The following is a 20,832-nucleotide window of genomic DNA, read 5'->3' as shown; positions in this document are numbered from 1 at the left end:
GAGTCTCTCCCTCATCCATAAATAACCGCACCATCCTGTGAGAACCACACAGTCCTGTTTTGAGATGAAACCTGCCAAGTTTTTATGTAGTGACGTTTTTTTTAATATTGTAAAAAATGTGTCTTAAAGGCATGTTTTTTGCTTTAAAGATTGCAGCGTGTTCTATATGCTAATCCTTATAGTTGAAAGTACATTATTACTGATTTTTTCCCTATTGTCAACAACATGGGTGTGATTATCCTTGCAGTCAAATCCCTGAACTCATCTTAAATTATGTCCTCAGAATAAATCCCTAGATATGAAATGTTTGGATTGATCTTGTTCTTAGGGGTCAGTTCATTTTCATCAGAAGTCATCCGTCCTTTGGGACCCCCAGACTAATGTTATCGATCTTTGTACCTTAAATAGTATTCTGGGTTTTTTCTTTCCTAGTTAGGGCTTCTTGGTCTGATATGTAGTTGGCCTGGTCCTGATTTTTTAAATTGTTGTTGTTTACAACACTCTTGTAATTCATCTTAAATCTTTTGTGGAAGGAAGTATGGGTCATGCATTTATGAGTTAATACGTGCACAGGTATGTCACGGGAATTTGGAGCTGGTTCCTGACTGCATTCTGGTCTTTTTCTCCATTTTCTGTTCACGATTCCATTCTGATAGGTAATAGGCCGGCTTCCCGGCAATGCATGTTCATCCCTGGGTGGGGAAGATCCCCTGGAGAAGGGAATGGCAACCCACTGCAGTGTCCTTGCCTGGAGAAGCCCATGGACAGAGGGGCCTGGTGGGCTGCAGTCCATGGGGTTGCAAAGAGTCAGACGTGACATCACAGCTAAACAACAACAAATGCCTGCTTCCTGTTTTGTTTAGTATGTTCTTAAAAGTAATAAAATGAGCTAAACTTTTAGTGACTGTCTTATTTTGCTACTTTCATTACAGATATTTCTTTTCCTTCATTTTTTGCCATATTTTGATAGCAATGAGTGACCATTTGAATGTATTGAATTCTTTTTATTAGGAATGACAGTGATGGGGAAGGAGAATCTGATGATCCCGAAAAAAAGAAACTGCAGAATCAACTTCAAGGTCACTTTAGATTTCATTTTTAAATTTACTTATTTTTTAAAAATTATAGTGAATTGTCTGTTTGAGTTGGTTTTTCTTTCCCACCTGTACTTAAATGAGGCCCAAGAATTGGCTTTGGTCCCAGTGATCACGTGCTGGCTGTGTTTGAAACCGTTTTTGTAAGATCTCCTCTCTAGGTTCTCATATTGGTTGGTTTTTTCCTAGGCTATTGTTTCATGTTATATCTGCCTTAAAAAGTTTACTCTCTTTCCTTTTGCCTTATTTGCCCCGTTATAGAGAGTGTAGCAGCTACAGTGGTAGCATACTATGAAATCTGATGGTATCGGAGTTTCCTGTCAGAGGAGCGGATGAATTGGGACTCACACGTGGCTCTCACTGCTGCTGCCGCCGGCCCACTGGCGCTGTCCGTTTCATGGTCCCGCCTGCTCTCCCTCATACATTTCTTCCCTGTTTCAGTGTCCCTGTTTCCACTGCTCTTTCCCCTTTAATTTTCACGCCTTCCGCACGGTAAAAGCCCTTTCTGCTGTAGGGAATGGGATGATGGGGGCGGTCTAGACTGTGGCTCCGTTCACATCTGGATTCCACTCCAGGCTGTGCTGGGCTGAAGTCTTAGAGCCTGAGACCCCCCAGTTCTAAAATGCAAGTTAGAAATGCTCTCAGGGCTCTGAAAGGGTTAACGACAGTGTAAAACTACCTAGTATTGCATCTGACCAACACCAGGGATGCAGTAAGCAGCCCCTGTAGAAGGGAGTGGCCGCCCGCTCCCGTGTTCTTGCCTCGAGAATCCCGTGGACGGAGGAGCCTGGTGGGCTACAGTTCACAGGGTCACAAAGAGTCGAGCACGACCGAGGTGACTTAGCACGCAGAAGAAATAGTAGCTCTATGTATCTAAAAAGGCATCTCATTAATTACTGACTTCTTTAATTCCTGAGATTTGATTGTTCTTTGATATATTAGAAATGGTTTTTCAAGTTGAGTTTTATGCTCAGTCACTGGTAGCCTGGATTTTATTCACTTGAATCTTGCCAGGCAGAACGCGGGAGAAGGCAGTGGCACCCCACTCCAGTACTCTTGCCTGGAAAATCCCGTGGACGGGGGAGCCTGGTGGGCTGCCGTCTGTGGGGTCGCACAGAGTCGGACACGACTGAAGTGACTTAGCAGCAGCAGGCAGAACACGTTGTATCTGGGGAGGACAGCCATCCCACAGGGCCAGCCTCAGGGACTGGGGGGCGTTCCTAGCTTGGACACAGCGTTAGCCTTGCCGTTCTAGTCTCTCCATTCTGTTAGAGTTTCTGTCTTACCGACCCCACCGGGATGGATAGGGGAATCCTGTAAGGATAATATTTTAGAAACCCTGCAGTTATCGAGGATGTTTTTATGTGCCAAGAACATCAGTGTTGGGTGTAGTCCAAGGGCGGTAATGAGTCCCCACTGCGTCAAGTACAGTGGGCCTGCTTCCTCCTCAGTTAGCTTTCTTGGGCTGCCCCGTGGGCCATGCCAGGTGGCTTTGTTTTACTGGTAAGGCAGAAAGCCTTTTCCTCTCCATTCTTCTGGTTTTGTTCCCCATCTCGCTGGCTCTGCCCCACTGAAGGAAATATTGGAATTTGTAATATCTTTAATTTTGGAAAAGATACAACCCGGTTTTTAATAAGAAATTTTTTTCTACATTTCCTATCAGTGATGATAAGGCCCAGGGATGTATAAAAATACAGATGCTTAAAACATTTAAATGAGGAAATTTATTTGGAATTTCAGGATGAAATAGAATATAGAGAGAATCCTAGTTTTTCTTATCTGAGAGTCCTTTTTTCCCCATCTTTTAGTTTCATGGTTTGCTGATGGATTTCATTGTAAAACAATCCTTTTTTGGAATCTTTTTCTCACTTTTCCTGAAATAGTTTTCCAAATCTTTTACTTCGGTTTTAGGTCATGATATTAAGTGTAATATTTAATTGTTAAAATTAGTGATTTGAGTCTTCTGTTAATTCTGATACTCAGTGACTTTGAGGTTAAATAACATGTTAATCTCTGGAGGAGGAGATGGCAGCCCACTCCAGTATTCTTACCTGGGAAATTCCATGAACAGAGGAGCCTGGTGGGCTACAGTCCATGAGCTTACAAGCATTCCGACATGACTGAAAAGTTGAGCGCACACATTCAGAGCGTGTCAGTGTGATAGGCAGTGCCAGAGATGGGACAGGTTCGTTCAGAGCATGTCAGTGTGATAGGCAGTACCAGAGACGGGACAGATTCGTTCAGTTGGGGATAATCAAATTGTTTGGCTTTTATTTTCTAATAATCCTTCCCTTTTAATTTTAAAAATCATTAATCCATGTCTAGTTCTTAATATTACTTTTATCTAGATGTTTTTTTTAATCACTGGACATTCCAAAGTCACCTAGTTTAAACTTTAAGGAGAAAAGAAGATAAATTATGACATACTTAGAAAATTCATAGGAAAACATTTTAGTTGACAAGATAATGCTTATGTATAAATCTATTTTTGTTTAATAGACACAAAATCCTGTCAGATGACATAATGTTTTTCTCATATAGGGTTACTAATCAGAATGGAACATAGAAAAGAAAAAGTGAATTGGGTTTTCCCTTCAGTTCAGTTGAGTCGCTCAGTCATGTCTCACTTACTTGGAACTCCATGGACTCCAGCACTCCAGGCCTCCCTGTCCATCACCAGTTCCCGGAGCTTGCTCAGACTCATGTCCATCGAGTCAGTGATGCCATCCAACCATCTCCTCCTCTGTCATCCCCTTTCTCCTCCCACCTTCAATCTTTCCCCACATCGTGGTCTTTTCCAATGAGTCAGTTCTTCACATCAGGTGGCCAAAGTATTGGTACTTCAGCCTCAGTATCAGTCCTTCCAATGAACACCCAGGACTGATTTCCTTTAGGATGGACTGGTTGGATCTCCTTGCAGTCCAAGAGACTCTCAAGAGTCTTCTCCAACACCACAGTTCAAAAGCATCAGTTCTTTGGCGCTCAGCTTTCTTTATAGTCCAACTCTCACATCCATACATGACCACTGGAAAAACCATAGCTTTGCCCAGATGGACCTTTTTTTGGCAAAGTAATGTCTCTGCCTTTTGATATGGTGTCTAGGCTGGTCATAGTTGTTCTTCCAAGGAGCAAGCATCTTTTAATTTCATGGCTGCAGTCACCATCTGCAGTGATTTTGGATTCAAAAACATAGTCTCCCACTGTTTCCACTGTTTCCATATCCATTTGCCATGAAGTGATGTGACTGGATGCCACGATCTTAGTTTTCTGAATGTTGAGGTTTAAGCCAACTTTTTCACTCTCCTCTTTCACTTTATCAAGAGGCTCTTTAGTTCTTCACTTTCTAACATAAGGGTGGTGTCATCTGCACCCCACTCCAGTACTCTTGCCTGGAAAATCCCATGGACGGAGGAGCCTGGTAGGCTGCAGTCCAGGGGGTCGCGAAGAATCGGACACAACTGAGCGACTTCCCTTTCGCTTTGACTTTTATGCATTGGAGAAGGAAATGGCAACCCACTCCAGTGTTCTTGCCTGGAGAATCCCATGGACGGAGGAGCCTAGTGGGCTGGTGTCTATGGGGTCGCACAGAGTGGGACACGACTGAAGCGACTTAGCGGCAGCAGCAGCAGCATCATCTGCATATCTGAGGTGATTGATATTTCTCCCAGCAATCTTGATTCCAGCTTGTGCTTCCTCCAGCCCAGCGTTTCTCGTGATGTACTCTACATATAAGTTAAATAAGCAGGGTGACAGTATACAGCCTTGACGTACTCCTTTCCTGATTTGGAACCAGTCTGTTCCATGTCCAGTTCTAACGACATATTATGTTGTTTCTTGACCTGTATACAGATTTCTCAGGAGGCAGGTAAATTTTCCCCTTAATTTATACTTAGTCTGAACTTTCAGAATGCAAAAAGAGTTCATAGTTTTATTTCATGTTAGTGTATAGCTAAAGAGTTTGGTAATTTAGGGAAGTTGCCAAGTATAAGCATTCTTTAACAGATGACCTTTCAAAGCAAGAAAAAATACCCATAAAGTAATATCATAGGTAATGAGTAGACTGTGTGAGTGGTGATGCTACACTTAACAACACTTACACATCATCTTCGGACAGGCTCCTTCATGGTTGAGCCGTTTCTATAGACTAGAAGATTGGGAAAGCTTTTGATAAAAGATTTGTTGAAAGATCCAGCAGTAAGCTACAGTAAAAGAAATGTCTTGTGGACTGTTACTGATTTTTACTTGTTCTTACTGTGACAGTTTGCTATGACTTTTGAATATATGATGTTCAAAAACTAAATCATTTAAAAAACTTTGTTAATGCACAGAAACTGTAAATAGATCTATTTAGAAGTTGAATGGAAACTGTGGCAAATCTTGGGAAATACTGCGGGTCTGTAAGAGCACACCTCCTCTCTCCATCATCCCTTTCTCACCCTCCTCTTCCCCTCCCTCTGTCCGTCCATCTCTCTGCCTGTCTGTCTTCAGGTAAAGTGGTTAAATGTGTTTTATTTCTGTGGTTAAGGGAGCGTTAGATCACTGATTCTTTTGGTTAAAAGGAGAAATGGGAGGTATTCCAGAATCGGTGTGGCCAAGCACCATAAATACTTTACGCACCGTTCGGTGCTTTTCCAGGCACTCTGGTGTTACTACGTCGTTTGATCTTTGCACTCACCTGTCTTTAGTAGTCTGGCCAGATAATGCTATTTCTGTTTCACAGCGAGGTAGTGGAGATAGAACAGTTGAATGGCTTTGTGTGGATTATCCAGCTACCCACCCCAGGTCCCAGCTCCTCCTCGCTGCCCGCTAACAACCACTTTCTTGTCACCCCCTTCTAGAACTGTCTTTAATACATAAAACTTTTCCAGACAAATTTATAAGGCATTTCTTTAATTTCATTGTTTCATGTTGTTGTCTAAATTTGCTGGAATAGCCCTCTTTGATGGAAAGATGATTTAATTTTCTGTAGGCGCCATTGTCATAGAGCGACCCAATGTGAAGTGGAGCGACGTCGCTGGTCTGGAAGGCGCTAAAGAAGCTCTGAAAGAGGCCGTGATATTGCCTATCAAGTTTCCTCATCTCTTTACAGGTGAGATGGCTTCTAAATAATTTTTTTTATGATTTTTTAAAAAGCACACTGATGACTGAGGTAGTGTGAACTCTCGTCACTGTATCGTGAATTGTTACTTTAAATCCTCTTATAAGGCAGTGGTGTACCCTCACACAGATACTTACTTCATATGCATATACATGCTTGTAATATATGTATATTTCAGAACAACCGAAATGTCAGGCCGCAGGGACACAGATACTTACTTCATATGCATATACGTGCTTGTAATATATGTATATTTCAGAACAACCGAAATGTCAGGCCGCAGGGACACAGATACTTACTTCATATGCATATACGTGCTTGTAATATATGTATATTTCAGAACAACCGAAATGTCAGGCCGCAGGGCGTAAGGTGAGTCCGGGAGGTACAGTGGAGCCCCGTGCGCTCACTGGGATGCAGTGTTCCGTCCTCATGACAGTTGACGTGGGAGAACGTCCACCTGTATTGTGAAGCTCAAAAAGCAAGTTGCACAGTTTGTATCCAATCATTTAACAGTTTCAGATGAAGCGTGTATCCTCTAGAAGCTCATGATCACTGCAGGGAGAATGCTGCCAGCCCACATTCTGGGTCGAGTTGGAGATACAGCTGCGCAGGAGGTGGTTTGTCCGTGCTGAACCATCCTTGTCCTTGTCCCTTTGGTGACCCACAGCCTGTGTTCGTGATACGGCTATACCCACAGTCTTAACAGTGAAACAGAGGTTTTTCCTTTTAAAAACAAGCTGGTTTATATAGAGAGCAAATCTGGGATACTGGCCTCAAACTGCGCAGGCCCAGCAGTGTCCTGTAGAGCAGTGACGAGGAGCGAGAGCCCGCTGTCTGCCCAGCTCCGAGCTGCGACTCGGAACCTCACTTCAGGAATATGAATCTAGCAGTGTGAAAGTTGTCATCAGAATCCTATAAAGGTACAAAAATGTGATAGAACTTACGTTACTTGTACCAGTGTTTCCCAAACATGACTCCTGTATGTCATCTTCGTGAATTTTTCCATATATGTGTACTATTATTTTTTTAATCTTCTTCTTTGAATCACTTTTAGAGAAACTTACTAAACTGGAGTATAAATATACAGAGACATGGAGGAACCCATGTGCGTTCAGCCTCATAAATTATCACAGACAGTAGTAATCCCCCAGATAAGAAATCGACGTGAGGAACTTAGAAGTCCATCCCTGTGTCTTCCCTCAAGAGAGGGAACCTCTCTCTTGGCTTCTGGCGCCACAGCTTGTTCTGCCCACATTTGAACCTCTAGGTCATCTCATCTGGTTTTGCTTAATGACTCTGCTATAGAGTAATTACCTGGGGGTCTTCCCTGGCGTCACAGCTTGTTCTGCCCACATTTGAACCTTTAGGCCATCTCATCTGGTTTTGCTTAATGACTCTGCTATAGAGTAATGACCTGGGGGGTCTTCCCTGATATCACAGCTTGTTTTGCCCACATTTGAACCTCTAAGTCATCTAATCTGGTTTGCTTAATGACTCTGCTATAGAGTAATGACCTGGGGGGTCTGCCCTGATATCACAGCTTGTTTTGCCCACATTTGAACCTCTAAGTCATCTAATCTGGTTTGCTTAATGACTCTGCTATAGAGTAATGACCTGGGGGTCTGCCCTGGCGGTCCAATGGTTAAGATTCCGCTTCCAGCGCAGGGGTGGCAGGTTTAGCCACTGGTTCGGGAACTGAGATCCCATACGCTGTGCGATGTGGCCACAAACTTTTTTTTTAAGTAATAAAAGACGTCTTTGTGTCTTTGTAGATGAGTAGTGTTTTCATAGAATGCATTGTAAAAAATTATTCAAACGGAAAGTGTTTTTACACCACCTGAAAGCATTTCATCAGCCACACTGGTATATGGGCCACACTTAACGGGACGCTGACTCACAGTTGCAGACATTTGAACTAGGCGAACAGAATTCAAGTGAAAGCTGAGGCTTCCCTAACAGCAAACATAGTGCTTGGTGTTGCTGCCTGGCGCCTGCGTGTCACTCTTCACAGACGCCTTGTGTCGCCCACAGTCTACACCCAGCAGCTGTTGGTTGTTTTAATGTGTGTTTGATATTTTATTGCCACTTGTAACCCAGCCTGGTTTATTTAAGGCAACGTTATAATTTCTCAGTAGAATTGAGGTTCAAAAGAACTGATTTTGTTTACTTGTTACTATATTTTGGCAAAACTAGAATTTAAGGTGGAGTCCCCCTGTTGTTCTCCAGTCATCAGAATGGAAATGTACCACCTGAAATAATATGTGCTTCCTGTGGAATCAGGAATTGAGTGTAACGTTGCGAGCCATGCAGACTGTGTTAGTCTCACCCCTGCAAACATCGTGAATGGTAAAGGAAACACTCGCAGCTGCCTCCCCCTGTGGGGTCTCACCCCTGCAAACGTCGTGAATGGTAAAGGAAACACTCGCGGCTGCCTCCCCCTGTGGGGTCTCACCCCTGCAAACGTCGTGAATGGTAAAGGAAACACTCGCGGCTGCCTCCCCCTGTGGGGTCTCACCCCTGCAAACGTCGTGAATGGTAAAGGAAACACTCGCGGCTGCCTCCCCCTGTGGGTACGGTTCCTCCTACAGCATTCTGATGAGCAGTGCGCATATGGATGGTCAGCCGCTGCCTTTTACCTGAATCTTCTCCCTTAAGAGACTGGACGGCCTCGGAGGCGGAGATCCTTGCCCCGCAGCCCTGTCTGCACAGGGGCTTCAGTACAGAGAGGTCGGATGGGTGAGCATGCAGACGAGCCGCCTGTTAGGGTTATAGCTGTATAAACACAGTTTTGACAAAGTGGTCTCTAAAAAGGAAACAAAGCGCATTAAGATGTCCTTACCACAGTCTGATTCACTTAAGTTGTGTTCATCCTCTTGCCAGCTTTAGAGCGGAGACGTCTTCACGGTGGGCTTCACGGTGGATGACGAAGTTAACAGTCTTGAAGTTCTCATGTTGTTTTTTAATACACATTTTAGGCAAGAGAACACCTTGGAGGGGAATCCTGTTATTTGGGCCACCTGGAACAGGAAAATCCTATTTAGCCAAAGCTGTAGCCACAGAAGCAAATAACTCAACGTTTTTCTCAATATCTTCCTCTGACCTGGTCTCCAAGTGGCTAGGTGAGAGTGAAAAGTAAGTAGTAAGCTGATTTTTTTTTTAAGTTTTTCTTTGCTTGGTAGTCATTATATCAGTCTATAAAGTAACAGGTTTCTTAAATCATTAATAGGCCTTCCAAAAAGTGCTGTAATACAGGTGGTATTAATTTCTCTGTCACACTGTTCCCTAGCTCAAAATTTATTTCATAGGGAAAAGAGAGCATATATGGCACACGTATGGAGAAGGAAACGGCAGCTCCTCCAGCATTCTTGCCTGGGAAATCCCATGGACAGGGGAGCCTGATGGGCTGCAGTCTGTGGGGTCGCAAAGGGTTGGGCACAAGGGAACACTATTAGAGTTCCTATTGATACATTGTTTCATTTTAATGTTTTCATTGTCAGGTGTCATTGGCTAATTTTTAGGAATTGAAACTTTTAATTTATTTTTAGGCTAGTTAAGAACTTATTCCAACTTGCCAGAGAGAATAAACCTTCGATTATCTTCATTGATGAAATCGATTCTCTGTGTGGTTCAAGAAGTGAAAATGAAAGTGAAGCTGCAAGAAGAATCAAGACAGAATTCCTAGTCCAGATGCAAGGTAGTGCTCAGCTGATTCAACCTCTGCCCAGTTGCAACCAGCTCGGTATAAGTAGTGAAGAGACTTATTTATATGTTCACTTATACGAGAAACAATATAAATAGAAGGAAAAAGTAGACTTCAAATTTAAATCTTTTGAGAAATATTTTGAAAACAATATTAATAGTATTTTCCCACAGTTTAGGAGATTCTACTGTTGGGAATATTTATATCATATTCTAGTAGTATGAAATATGGTTAAATACAGTTTTTTCAGAGAGAGACTCTCAAGGAGAGGCATTTTTAACAAAGAAATACCACATTCATAAGAGAAGATGCAGATGAGGTTTAAAGAACACTGAAATGACAAATTACCTGAAACTATCTATTTTGCTATAGGGGTTGGCGTGGACAATGATGGAATTTTGGTTCTGGGAGCTACAAATATACCCTGGGTTCTGGATTCTGCCATTAGGCGAAGGTACGGTGACACAGGGAACACCTTATTTCTGATCACAGTGTCCTCAGTGCACATTACTCCCCTTCTGCGAGCAAGCAGGCGTTCTGAGAACCTTAGAATGTTCTCCAGTGTGCTTAAACCCTGCTGACCCCTGACTTGGACAGGAGAGGCAGTGTGCTCAGTGGATATTAACTCCCCTTCTGTCTAGCAAGGAGGCATTCTGAGAACCTTAGAATGTTCTCCAGTGTACTTAAACCCTGCTGACCCCTGACTTGGACAGGAGAGGCAGGCATTTGTTGTTAATGTGCTCTGGGTATTTTCCCTTTATTACCCTAAATATATATGTTTAATTATGGTGGATATGGGCCCATTTAATGTATTCAGCTTAGCTCTGTATAAAAGAGAATATCTAAATATCTTGCTTAGTTCTTGGAAAAGTAATTTTTAACAGAAATTAAATATTATCATATGGTAATATTCTTGATGTAATTTTTCTTTGACTTTAAGGTTTGAGAAACGAATTTACATCCCTTTGCCTGAGGCCCATGCCCGAGCAGCAATGTTCAGACTGCACTTGGGGACCACTCAGAACAGTCTGACAGAAGCGGACTTCCGGGACCTTGGAAAGAAAACGGAGGGTTATTCAGGGGCAGACATAAGTGTCATTGTGCGGGACGCACTCATGCAGCCAGTCAGGAAAGTGCAGTCAGCCACTCATTTTAAAAAGGTAAGGAGCGCTCATCTGTCTTTCCATATATTTTTAAAATCAAGTTTTGAGACCACCGTTGACTTGTCTTTGAAGAATTTTATGAAGATTTCAGTTTTGCGTAATAAATAAGTGGATTTACATGATGGACATGTGGCCGTTCCACTGAAATAAATTCTCCCAATGTGTTTTAAAACTACTTGGTACGTGTGCTTTGGAAGCATGTTACCCATACATTTATACCTCCTTATCAAAGTGAAAATAATGATAGCTAACTATCGTTCAAATGAATTCACGTGCTTGGCACTGAGGTCGCAACCACTCTCCCCTCACACTCCTCCCGTGCACTGCGTGATCTACTGAGTGACATGACCATATAGGGTTTGAGAGGGAATTTTGTGCGGTCTTGCCGCTGCTGCTGTTAAGTCGCTTCAGTCGTGTCCCACTCTGTGCGACCCCATAGACAGCAGCCCACCAGGCTCCTCCGTCCATGGGATTCTCCAGGCAAGAACACTGGAGTGGGTTGCCATTTCCTTCTCCAATGAATGAAAGTGAAAAGGGAACGTGAAGTTGCTCAGTCGTGTCCAAATCTCTGCGACCCCATGGACAGAACCCCACCAGGCTCCGCCATCCACAGAATTCTCTAGGTAGGAGTACTGGAGTGGGTTGCCATTTCCTTCTCCGTGCAGTCTTGGGAGACAATTTAAGTAACTGTACGCTAGGTAATTTGGACCTACACTCTTGCAGAGAATAGCAATCGCCAATATGTTCATGAAGGTAGATGTGAAAATCCCAAAACACTGTCAGCAAACCTAATCCATCAGTACATGACAAACTAATACATCACAACTCTGATAAACATACGTGTGTCTGTTGTATACCATGTGTTCAGTTCAGTTCAGTCGCTCAGTTGTGTCCGACTCTTGGAGACCCCATGAATCGCAGCACGCCAGGCCTCCCTGTCCATCACCATCTCCCGGAGTTCACTCAGACTCACGTCCATCAAGTCAGTGATGCCATCCAGCCATCTCATCCTCTGTCGTCCCCTTCTCCTCCTGCCCCTAATCCCTCCCAGCATCAGAGTCTTTTTCCAGTAAGTCAGCTCTTTGCATGAGGAGGCTAAAGTACTGGAGTTTCAGCTTTAGCATCATTCCTTGCAAAGGACACCCAGGGCTGATCTGCTTCAGAATGGACTGGTTGGATCTCCTTGCAGTCCAAGGGACTCTCAAGAGTCTCCTCCAACACCACAGTTCAAAAGCATCAATTCTTCGGCGCTCAGCCTTCTTCACAGTCCAACTCTCACATCCATACATGACCACTGGAAAAACCATAGCCTTGACTAGATGGACCTTAGTTGGCAAAGTAATGTCTCTGCTTTTGAATATACTATCTAGGTTGGTCATAACTTTTCTTCCAAGGAGTAAGCGTCTTTTAATTTCATGGCTGCAGTCATCATCTGCAGTGATTCTGGAGCCCAAAAAAATAAAGTCTGACACTGTTTCCACTGTTTCCACATCTATTTCCCATGAAGGGATGGGGCCGGATGCCATGATCTTCGTTTTCTGAATGTTGAGCTTTAAGCCAGCTTTTTCACTCTCCTCTTTTACTTTCATCAAGAGACTTTTTAGTTTCTCTTCACTTTCTGCCATAAGGGTGGTGTCATCTGCATATCTGAGGCTATTGATATTTCTCCCGGCAATCTTGATTCCAGCTTGTGTTTCTTCCTGTCCAGCGTTTCTCATGATGCACTCTGCATAGAAGTTAAATAAGCAGGGTGACAATATACAGCCTTGACGTACTCCTTTTCCTGTTTGGAACCAGTCTGTTGTTCCATGTCCAGTTCTAAGTGTTGCTTCCTGGCCTGCATACAGATTACCATGGTAAATAATTTCTTTTAGAAAATGAGGAGCTTGAATTAAAACCTGAATTTGAAGCCTGACTCCACAATTTACTCATTTTATCTACTTGACCAAATTGTGTTACCTTGTAAGTCCTTTTTTTGGTCATCTCTTAAGTAAGCATGGTAACACTGCTCTGAAATGCTCGTATGAGAATGAAAAGAGGAAGATCCGTAACGCAGCGGTCATGGCACCTGAACAGTCCAGTAGATGTTGCCATCTCTCCTTCCGTCATCTCATCACTGAGAGAAGCACGTTAGCTCGGGACCAGGTTTTACGCCACAGCCGCTGTGTTTGTCCTTAACATTCTCTTTGCCATTTAGAAGGAGCTCAGTCCTTCCCTGCTAAGAACTTTCCGGTCAGTTCTCGGTATTACTGTTGGGGGCAGCTTATACAACCCCAAAGCCAGGCCCTTGTTAGGAGGATGAAGGTGAAGCAGCCAGATCTCTCACTGTCAGGCCTTCCGTATCCCCAGTCCAGCAGACCTCTATGGCTCCGTCTTCTCTTGCACTCTCCGATTAGTAAGAACAAGTTTGCCTGTGATTTTATTTATTAAATGTATCAGCGCTAGTCTGGGCCGAGAGGTAAGTCAGTACAGTGGTCGAAAAACACAAAAATCCCTGCCACTGAAATTTTTGTGAGAGAAGACACACAATAAAATACGTAACAAGTAAAGTGAAATGTTTAATTCTCTGCCCCTACCCAATCCTAAGGCAGTGTTTGAGACCAATCGTTTAAAACAAATGCGAAGCCACTACCCGAATCCTAAGGCAGTGTTTGAGACCAATGGTTTAAAACATGTGCAAGGACGAAGCAGCCTCTGACTTGATATGTGTGTGGTACAAGCTGAAAATTATGTCACTATCAGAGAGGTTCTTTTTTGGATATTACGAAAATTCTTTACTTTAAATCAGTTATCAGGTAAGTTCAGCTAGCACTTAAATTACACTCAGCATTTAATTTTGTACTTATATTTGAAGGAGTTTTTGTTGGAGAAACAGTTAATTTCACAATAATAAACCTCCCAAAGATCACAGAAATTTCTTACTATGGAAAATAGAGTAACTTAAAGGAATTTTTAAGTAGATCTATTTTTTATTAATTTTTATCGATACATTGGGGTATAGTTGCTTAACAATGTTGTGTTAATTTCAGATGTACAGCAAAGTAATTCAGTTATACGTACACATGTATTCGTTCTTTTTCAAATGCTCTTCCCATTTCGGTTATTACAGAACACTGAGCTCTTTCCCTGTGTTATACGACAGGGCCTTGTTGATTTTCTGGTTTAAATGTAGCAGCGTGCTGTGCAGGTCTGTCCTTGGTGTCCAGGATTATCACCACTGAATAGCCCTTAGAAAAGAAAAAAGGTATTTTTAGGCACAGGGGATTTTTACTTATTTTCTCCCTGTGATCATGTAAGTAATTTATAAAATTTCAAATATATCATCAAGAAAAACATTAAAATCAAACACAATCTACCCCGTCACCTGGAGATAATGCACTTTTTGTTGTATATTCTGTTTATTTTCAAGAACTAAGCATTTTAATAAAACATGATAATAGTACATGTTCAGATTTCCTGATAATGGCTTAAATCTTAATATTTATTCAATTTGTTCAAATAAAGATCTCAAATGACTGCTTATTGCAGGTTCGTGGACCTTCGAGAGCTGATCCTAACAACATAGTAGATGACCTGCTCACGCCCTGCTCTCCTGGCGACCCTGGTGCCATTGAGATGACGTGGATGGATGTCCCTGGGGATAAACTTTTGGAGCCAGTTGTTTGCATGGTTTGACGTTTTGTTTGCTTTTAAAAAAAATTTATTTAACATTATATTTTACAATTTGTCAGATAAAATTTTCAGTTTTATAAAATTTAGTTTAAAAACGTTAGTATGATCAGACATGTTTAATAGTAATACTTCAAAGGTTATAGAGGTTAATAGAATCTAAAGTATCAAATAATTATCTTTAAATGTTTTTTTGAGCTTCAAGGAAAATTTAATTATAAGTGAAGAAGCTGTTTTTTAAAACATACAGGTTTCTGGCGTAGGTCTGACAGTAATATTGTGAAAATGTTTCTCCTCGAACCTCTGATCGAGTAGAACGTCCAGAAACACTGTTGTGTGAATCACGGCATTCATAGCAGCGCTTTCCTGTCTTACTTCTCAAGGCACCACAGAAAGTTTAAATAACGCAGTGCTTTTTAAAGGCTCTGAAAACAACATGTTTATTGTAAGAAGTTGCATTTCTGTAGTTTATATTGAAGGAGTTAAAATATTCATAAAATATTGCATTTTTATAGTTTCTATTGAGGAAATGAAATAATCTGTAAGACTGCAGGGGGCACAGGTTTGATCCCTGGTGAGGGAACTAAAATCCCACACAGCATGCTGCCGAAAAAGAAAGAAAAGATACGTATTTATTATGAGCCTTCAGTTTTTTCCCCAAAACTTTAAACTTTTTGTTTTGTATTGAGGTGTAGCCAGTATGAACGTTGAGTTTTAAAATCTTCTCTTAGTTAAGGATTTTTCAGATCTATGTCAAAATTAACAGTAGCTTCCACATGATATGCAGATCTAGGTTTATAGACATATGTATATAAGCTTGTGTGTATGTGTATATAATAATATATCTGTAGACATCTAGAAATATTTGTGTTAATTAACCACTGCTTATCTGAGAAATTATTTAGAAATCCTTTATTTTTTAAAGCTTTTATTCTTTTGATCATTTTTCCATACTATTTTACGGGAGACATGGTCTAAAATTTAATTTTTTAATGAATTTTTTATGTTGATATATTTTCTTAGCATTTTGATTCTGATTTTAGCTGATAGTGAAGCTTTTTGATAAGTTGGTTTTGATTAAATTGTATTACTCTGTTTCACATATGTGAATGAATATATCCCTTCTGAGTTGCATTTTGACAGCTGCTTTCTTCAAAAGTAAACATACAGCCAGAAAAAGGATCGGGGTTTAATTCTGGAGGCCTTGGTCCTTGGGTGAAGAGGACTATACTTCCTTGGGTGCCAAGGAGCCTTTGAAGGTTATGATCAGGACGGGGCAAGCAACTGAAAGTTTGTAAGGAGAGGAATGGCATAGTCGAAGTTGCTCTTTGCAAAGAAAGGAAACAGGAGAGTTTATCAGTAGTCCGTGACACAGTGCGGATGTCCAGATTTAACCTTAGGCAAAAGCTAGTGATAATAATGCTACGGATGAAATGGTTTTATTCGGTTAGATCGGTGGCTAATCCTCCCCGTTCTTTCTACTGACAGTCGGACATGTTACGGTCACTGTCGAGCACAAAGCCCACAGTCAATGAGCACGACCTGTTGAAACTAAAGAAGTTCACAGAGGATTTTGGCCAAGAAGGCTAGACCAGAGACAGCAGGACGGCGCTCACCACGCGTGTTCTCTCTTTCACAGGCAGTTTTGCTTTTCCTGGATGGCAGTCAGATTATTTCCGGTAAAACTCTTTTACCACAGAGAAACAGAGATCTCACTTCAGCGTTCCTTCAAGTTTTATATGTACTTTTGCTCCATTACCAATAAAATCCTCCCGTTAACAAAAATTATAAAATAATGGGCCATAAGAAAATGAGTGATAAACAAAAACAGGAAAAAAAAGAAAATGAGTGATATATAAATAGCAGAAAAATAGAAATTACCCAGTGAAAAGAAAATTAAAATTGATGGACATACAAATATTTTAAATTGTTGGGAATAGTGGTCTTTGCAAGGAGCATTCTTTTTTTTTTTTCCAACTAAAATGAAATGGGGCTTTTTCATATTTTGAAAAAAAAAAATCTTAAGCATCATTCTCATCAAAATAAAATTCATTTGCTTTACTAAAAAAAATTTTAAATGCTTTACTCTCAGGGATGGGCAGTAAGACAGCAGAGAGCACTGTGGTCAGGCTTGGAAGGCCCTGGACTGCGTTGTAGCCAAGGGGCTGGCTCACTTTTGATAGGGTGGCTTGTTTCTCCATGTTGATTTAAATAGTTTCTATAAAAGCTTCAAGCTTTTTTATATTTAACTAAGTAATACCTTTCACTGTGCAATCTTTAGAGAAAGACTCTCTTAAGTTAGGCGTTGTCTTTGTTTTGAAGAAGAAAATTGTCTCTCAGTGTCTTTTTGTAGTAAGATTGACCAAAACAGGTGGTGAATAAATATGTACTTTTTAAATAATTCTGTCATGAAATACTGTATGGGAACCTTTACTTAAAGGAACACACGGCCTCCCTTTGGATTATGGAAAGTTTCTTGTATGTGATATCGGGGTGTGTGTGTGTATATATATATATAAATTTTTTTAATATAGGATAGCTAGAGTCTTGTCTTTGACCTTGTAAGTTCAGGGAACAGCTTGTCCTGACCACACATATGTTATCAATGTAATGTTTCATGACGCTTTAGAAATGAGCTGATAGTCTCCTTAAATAATAAAATGCAGACATGATTTTATGTTATTTTAATACCCTCAAATAAATAATCTGAGGGGGTGTGTTACACACTTCAGCACCAACACTAAGTTGTGCCTTGTCCATTTGCATTGGCCTCTCCATGCAAAGTCTTACAAAGTCAGCTAGAATGAGGTAGATTTCCTTAATTTACTATGAAGTGCTGCCTTGCAAACGCTATAGAATGACTTGCATCTTAAAGTCTGTTTGCACATTTTACATATTATGCTATATGGTTGCCTTGGGGTTTTCTGTACAGATTGTTTTTGTTGATATTAAATGGAAATCGTAGGCCCAAAATACGCTGTTCTTACGTGAAGTAAATTGATATAACCTACTGTTGGCTATATTCTGTGTATGCTTCTTTATTTCGGGATCTTCTGTATCGGAGAAAATATATCTAAATTGATTAGATACAAGAGATTATTAAAGATTATTAATTAAAGATGTATCCATGAAAATTCTACTTTAGCCGCCTCAGAATCATACAGTATTGCTATTAAAATCTTGTCATTAAGAGGATTAGTATAACTGTATTATTATAAACTATATAATAATTGAACCCAGAATTCTCTGTGAATCCAAAATCTGTTTTGAGGGAGTATTTTACCTCAGCCCACCAAGCAGTGTGCAGGTGCAGCACTGATGACAAGTGAAGGGTCCATCACTTAATTCTTCTGTGTGCTCAGCGTCTGTGTCACTTCTAGCCATTTTCCACATTTCTGGTTTTGAAACTGTTTCTAGAATCTGTTAATTTTAAACTTATGCTAGAATGGTGGAGCATAGACCATTTCCATGTGCTCTTTCTGGGCAGACAGCTACTCAGGAGGAAGCTGAATGTTCAGGCGCTCTCTGCCTGGATGTTGACCATTACGATTTTTGCTGTTGTTGAGTTGCTCAGTCCTGTCCAACTCTGCAACCTATGGAGTGCAGCACACCAGGCTTCCTCGTCCTTCACCATCTTCCAGAGTTTGCACAAACCCATGTCCATTGAGTTGGTGATGCCATCCAACCACCTCATCCTCTCTCGTCCCCTTCTCCTCCCGCCTCAGTCTTTCCCAGCATCAGGGTCTTTTCCAGGGAGTCAGTTCTTCTCATCAGGTGGCCAAGTATTGGTGCTTTAGCTTCAGTGTCAGTCCTTCCATTGAACATTCAGGGTTGATTTCCTTTAGGGTGGACTGGTTGGATCTCCTTGCAGTCCAAGGGACTCTCTAGTCTTCTGAGCCAACAAGTAGAGTTGACTCTCCTTTGCAGTAGCATGGTGCTTGACACTGTTTATTATTTCAAGCTTTTACTTAATAAAGGCTTGGAAAAATTAAGGGAGTTATATCCATATTTATCAACTTCCTAGATTATCTTTGAGAGTTTTCATAAAAGATAATTTGAACTTGCTTTGTTCCTGCTGGTCTCCTGCTGTGGTGGTGAATGTCAGTCTTGGTTCTTGGAGCTGAAATCAGAGGTGTGCCAGAGCTGGCTGGCTCCTCTTAGCCCCAAGATCCAGGTTTTCTTCTTCCTGACCGCCTGTGGTCGCTGCCTGGGCAGCTTGAAACCCGTCACGGTGGCTGTGATCTTCACCGCAGAATCCAGCAAGTTTCCATTTACATGGCGTGGCACAAAGCAAGAACCGTAGTTTTAAATAGAAAAGTTTGTATTTACTGTGTTTACAGAAATAAAGGAGACACGTTACGTCTCTGAAAAGTCATAAAAAGCATTTAATAAAATTCCAGCACCATTTGTGATTTTTTTTTTAACTTTATAAACTAGGGATTGAAGAGAACATCTTATTTTAATAAAGAACATCTACCAAAGAAAGAAAAACTCTAACAAAGACCGTACTTTATTGTGAATTATTGAGAACTTGGCTCCCCAGGCATCAGGAAGAAGACCAAGGTGCCTGCTGCCACCTCTCCTTTTCAGTTTTGTGCAGGAGATTCTACATAGTTGTAGGAAAATAAAAGTTTAGGGTTAAAAAGGAAGAAACTCAATTGTCATTCTCAGGTGGCATGACTATATGTGTAGAAAATCCAAAGTAACAGAATCTGAATTTAACACGATTAGAAGATATAGGTTAGTAAGTAAAAACTGTATTTCCATATTGTAGCCACGATTAGAAACGGAAATGAAAACAAGCCCCCCCCCCCGCTTTATTTTTCTCTGTACTTACCATCGTCTAACATAGTGTGTAATATACTGTTTCTCTTATTTGTGATTTCACCTCCTCACGTTTGTTCCAGGAAAGCTGGGGTTTTCTTGTCTGTTTTTCTCCTCTGCTGTCCCTTCAGTATCTGGAACAGTACTAGTGCCCGATGGGTGCTCAATAAATATTTATTGAGTGAATGAATCTTTGTATTTTTTGTAAGTCTGAACACTTTACAAAGGATGTGTATAATTTTTGCCCCTCTTTCTCTCCCTGCAACCCTACAATTTTTACTTGTAAAAGAAGAAAATTAGGGATGAAAACACATCAAGAATTTGGTGGTTTAGTTGCTAAGTTGTGTCCAACTCTTGTGACCTCATGGACTGTAGCCCACCAGGCTCCTCCGTCCGTGGGATTCTCCAAGCAGGAATACTGGAGCGGGTTGCCATTCCCTTCTCCAGGGGATCTTCCCAACCCAGGGATCAAACCCAGGTCTCCTGCATTGCAGGTGGATTCTTTACCACTGAGCCACCAGGCAAGCCCACATCAGTAACAATGGCTAAATCTGTGTGATAGAAATATGGATATTTATTCTTTTCTTTGTTTTTATCTTTACATATGTTAATTTCCCCAAATTAAAAGTCTTTAAGAAAGAATTGCAGTCAACTTGTCAGCTAGTGACAGGAATTTGTCTCTGGAACCTGATGAAATAACAAAAGGAAAGATTTTAAGGAAAAAGGGACAGGAAGGATATTCACCAAACAGACGTACTTTGGGGGAGTACGTCCCCATCGCCTACAAGGTTGTGGGGACACCCCGCCTCTGGATCCAGGGACCACAGTGAGGACGCCCTCCTCTCCTCCTCAGGTGGCGGACCCCGCCCGGGCCCCGATCCAGGGAGCACAGTGAGGAGGTCCTCCTCAGGTGGCGGACCCCGCCCGGGCCCCGATCCAGGGAGCACAGTGAGGAGGCCCTCAGGCAGTGGACCCCGCCTGGGTCCTGATCCAGGGACCACAGTGAGGAGGCCCTCCTCTCCTTAGGTGGCGGACCCCGCCCAGACCCCCGATCCAGGGAGCACAGTGAGGAGGTCCTCCTCTCCTCAGGTGGCGGACCCCGCCCGGGCCCCCATCCAGGGAGCACAGTGAGGAGGTCCTCCTCAGGTGGCGGACCCCGCCTGGGTCCTGATCCAGAGAGCACAGTGAGGAGGCCCTCCTCAGGCGGCAGACCCCACCTGGGCCCCAGATCCAGGGAGCACAGTGAGGAGGCCCTCCTCTCCTCAGGTGGCGGACCCCGCC

The 20,832-nt window shown here is 41.9% G+C and overlaps 1 protein-coding gene across 1 annotated transcript in view; it reads left to right on the top strand.

Moving 5' to 3' along the window:
* VPS4B (vacuolar protein sorting 4 homolog B) overlaps window positions 1-18,098 on the top strand; it is a 32,190-nt gene extending 14,092 nt beyond the window's left edge. Inside the window, exons 4-11 of the mRNA XM_052660412.1 lie at window positions 1,012-1,079; window positions 6,064-6,183; window positions 9,171-9,327; window positions 9,741-9,889; window positions 10,268-10,349; window positions 10,836-11,055; window positions 14,587-14,727; window positions 16,216-18,098. Coding sequence (XP_052516372.1) covers window positions 1,012-1,079; window positions 6,064-6,183; window positions 9,171-9,327; window positions 9,741-9,889; window positions 10,268-10,349; window positions 10,836-11,055; window positions 14,587-14,727; window positions 16,216-16,317 — 1,039 coding nt within the window. The 3' untranslated portion in view covers window positions 16,318-18,098. The remainder of the gene's footprint in view (window positions 1-1,011; window positions 1,080-6,063; window positions 6,184-9,170; window positions 9,328-9,740; window positions 9,890-10,267; window positions 10,350-10,835; window positions 11,056-14,586; window positions 14,728-16,215) is intronic.
* The last annotated feature ends 2,734 nt before the right edge of the window (window positions 18,099-20,832 follow it).

Source organism: Budorcas taxicolor, chromosome 22 (assembly GCF_023091745.1).
Source record: "Budorcas taxicolor isolate Tak-1 chromosome 22, Takin1.1, whole genome shotgun sequence".
In the NCBI taxonomy this organism is placed as follows: Eukaryota; Metazoa; Chordata; class Mammalia; order Artiodactyla; family Bovidae; genus Budorcas; species Budorcas taxicolor.
The sequence above is the reverse complement of the archived record's forward strand: the minus strand, read 5'-3'. Positions and strand labels throughout refer to the sequence as shown.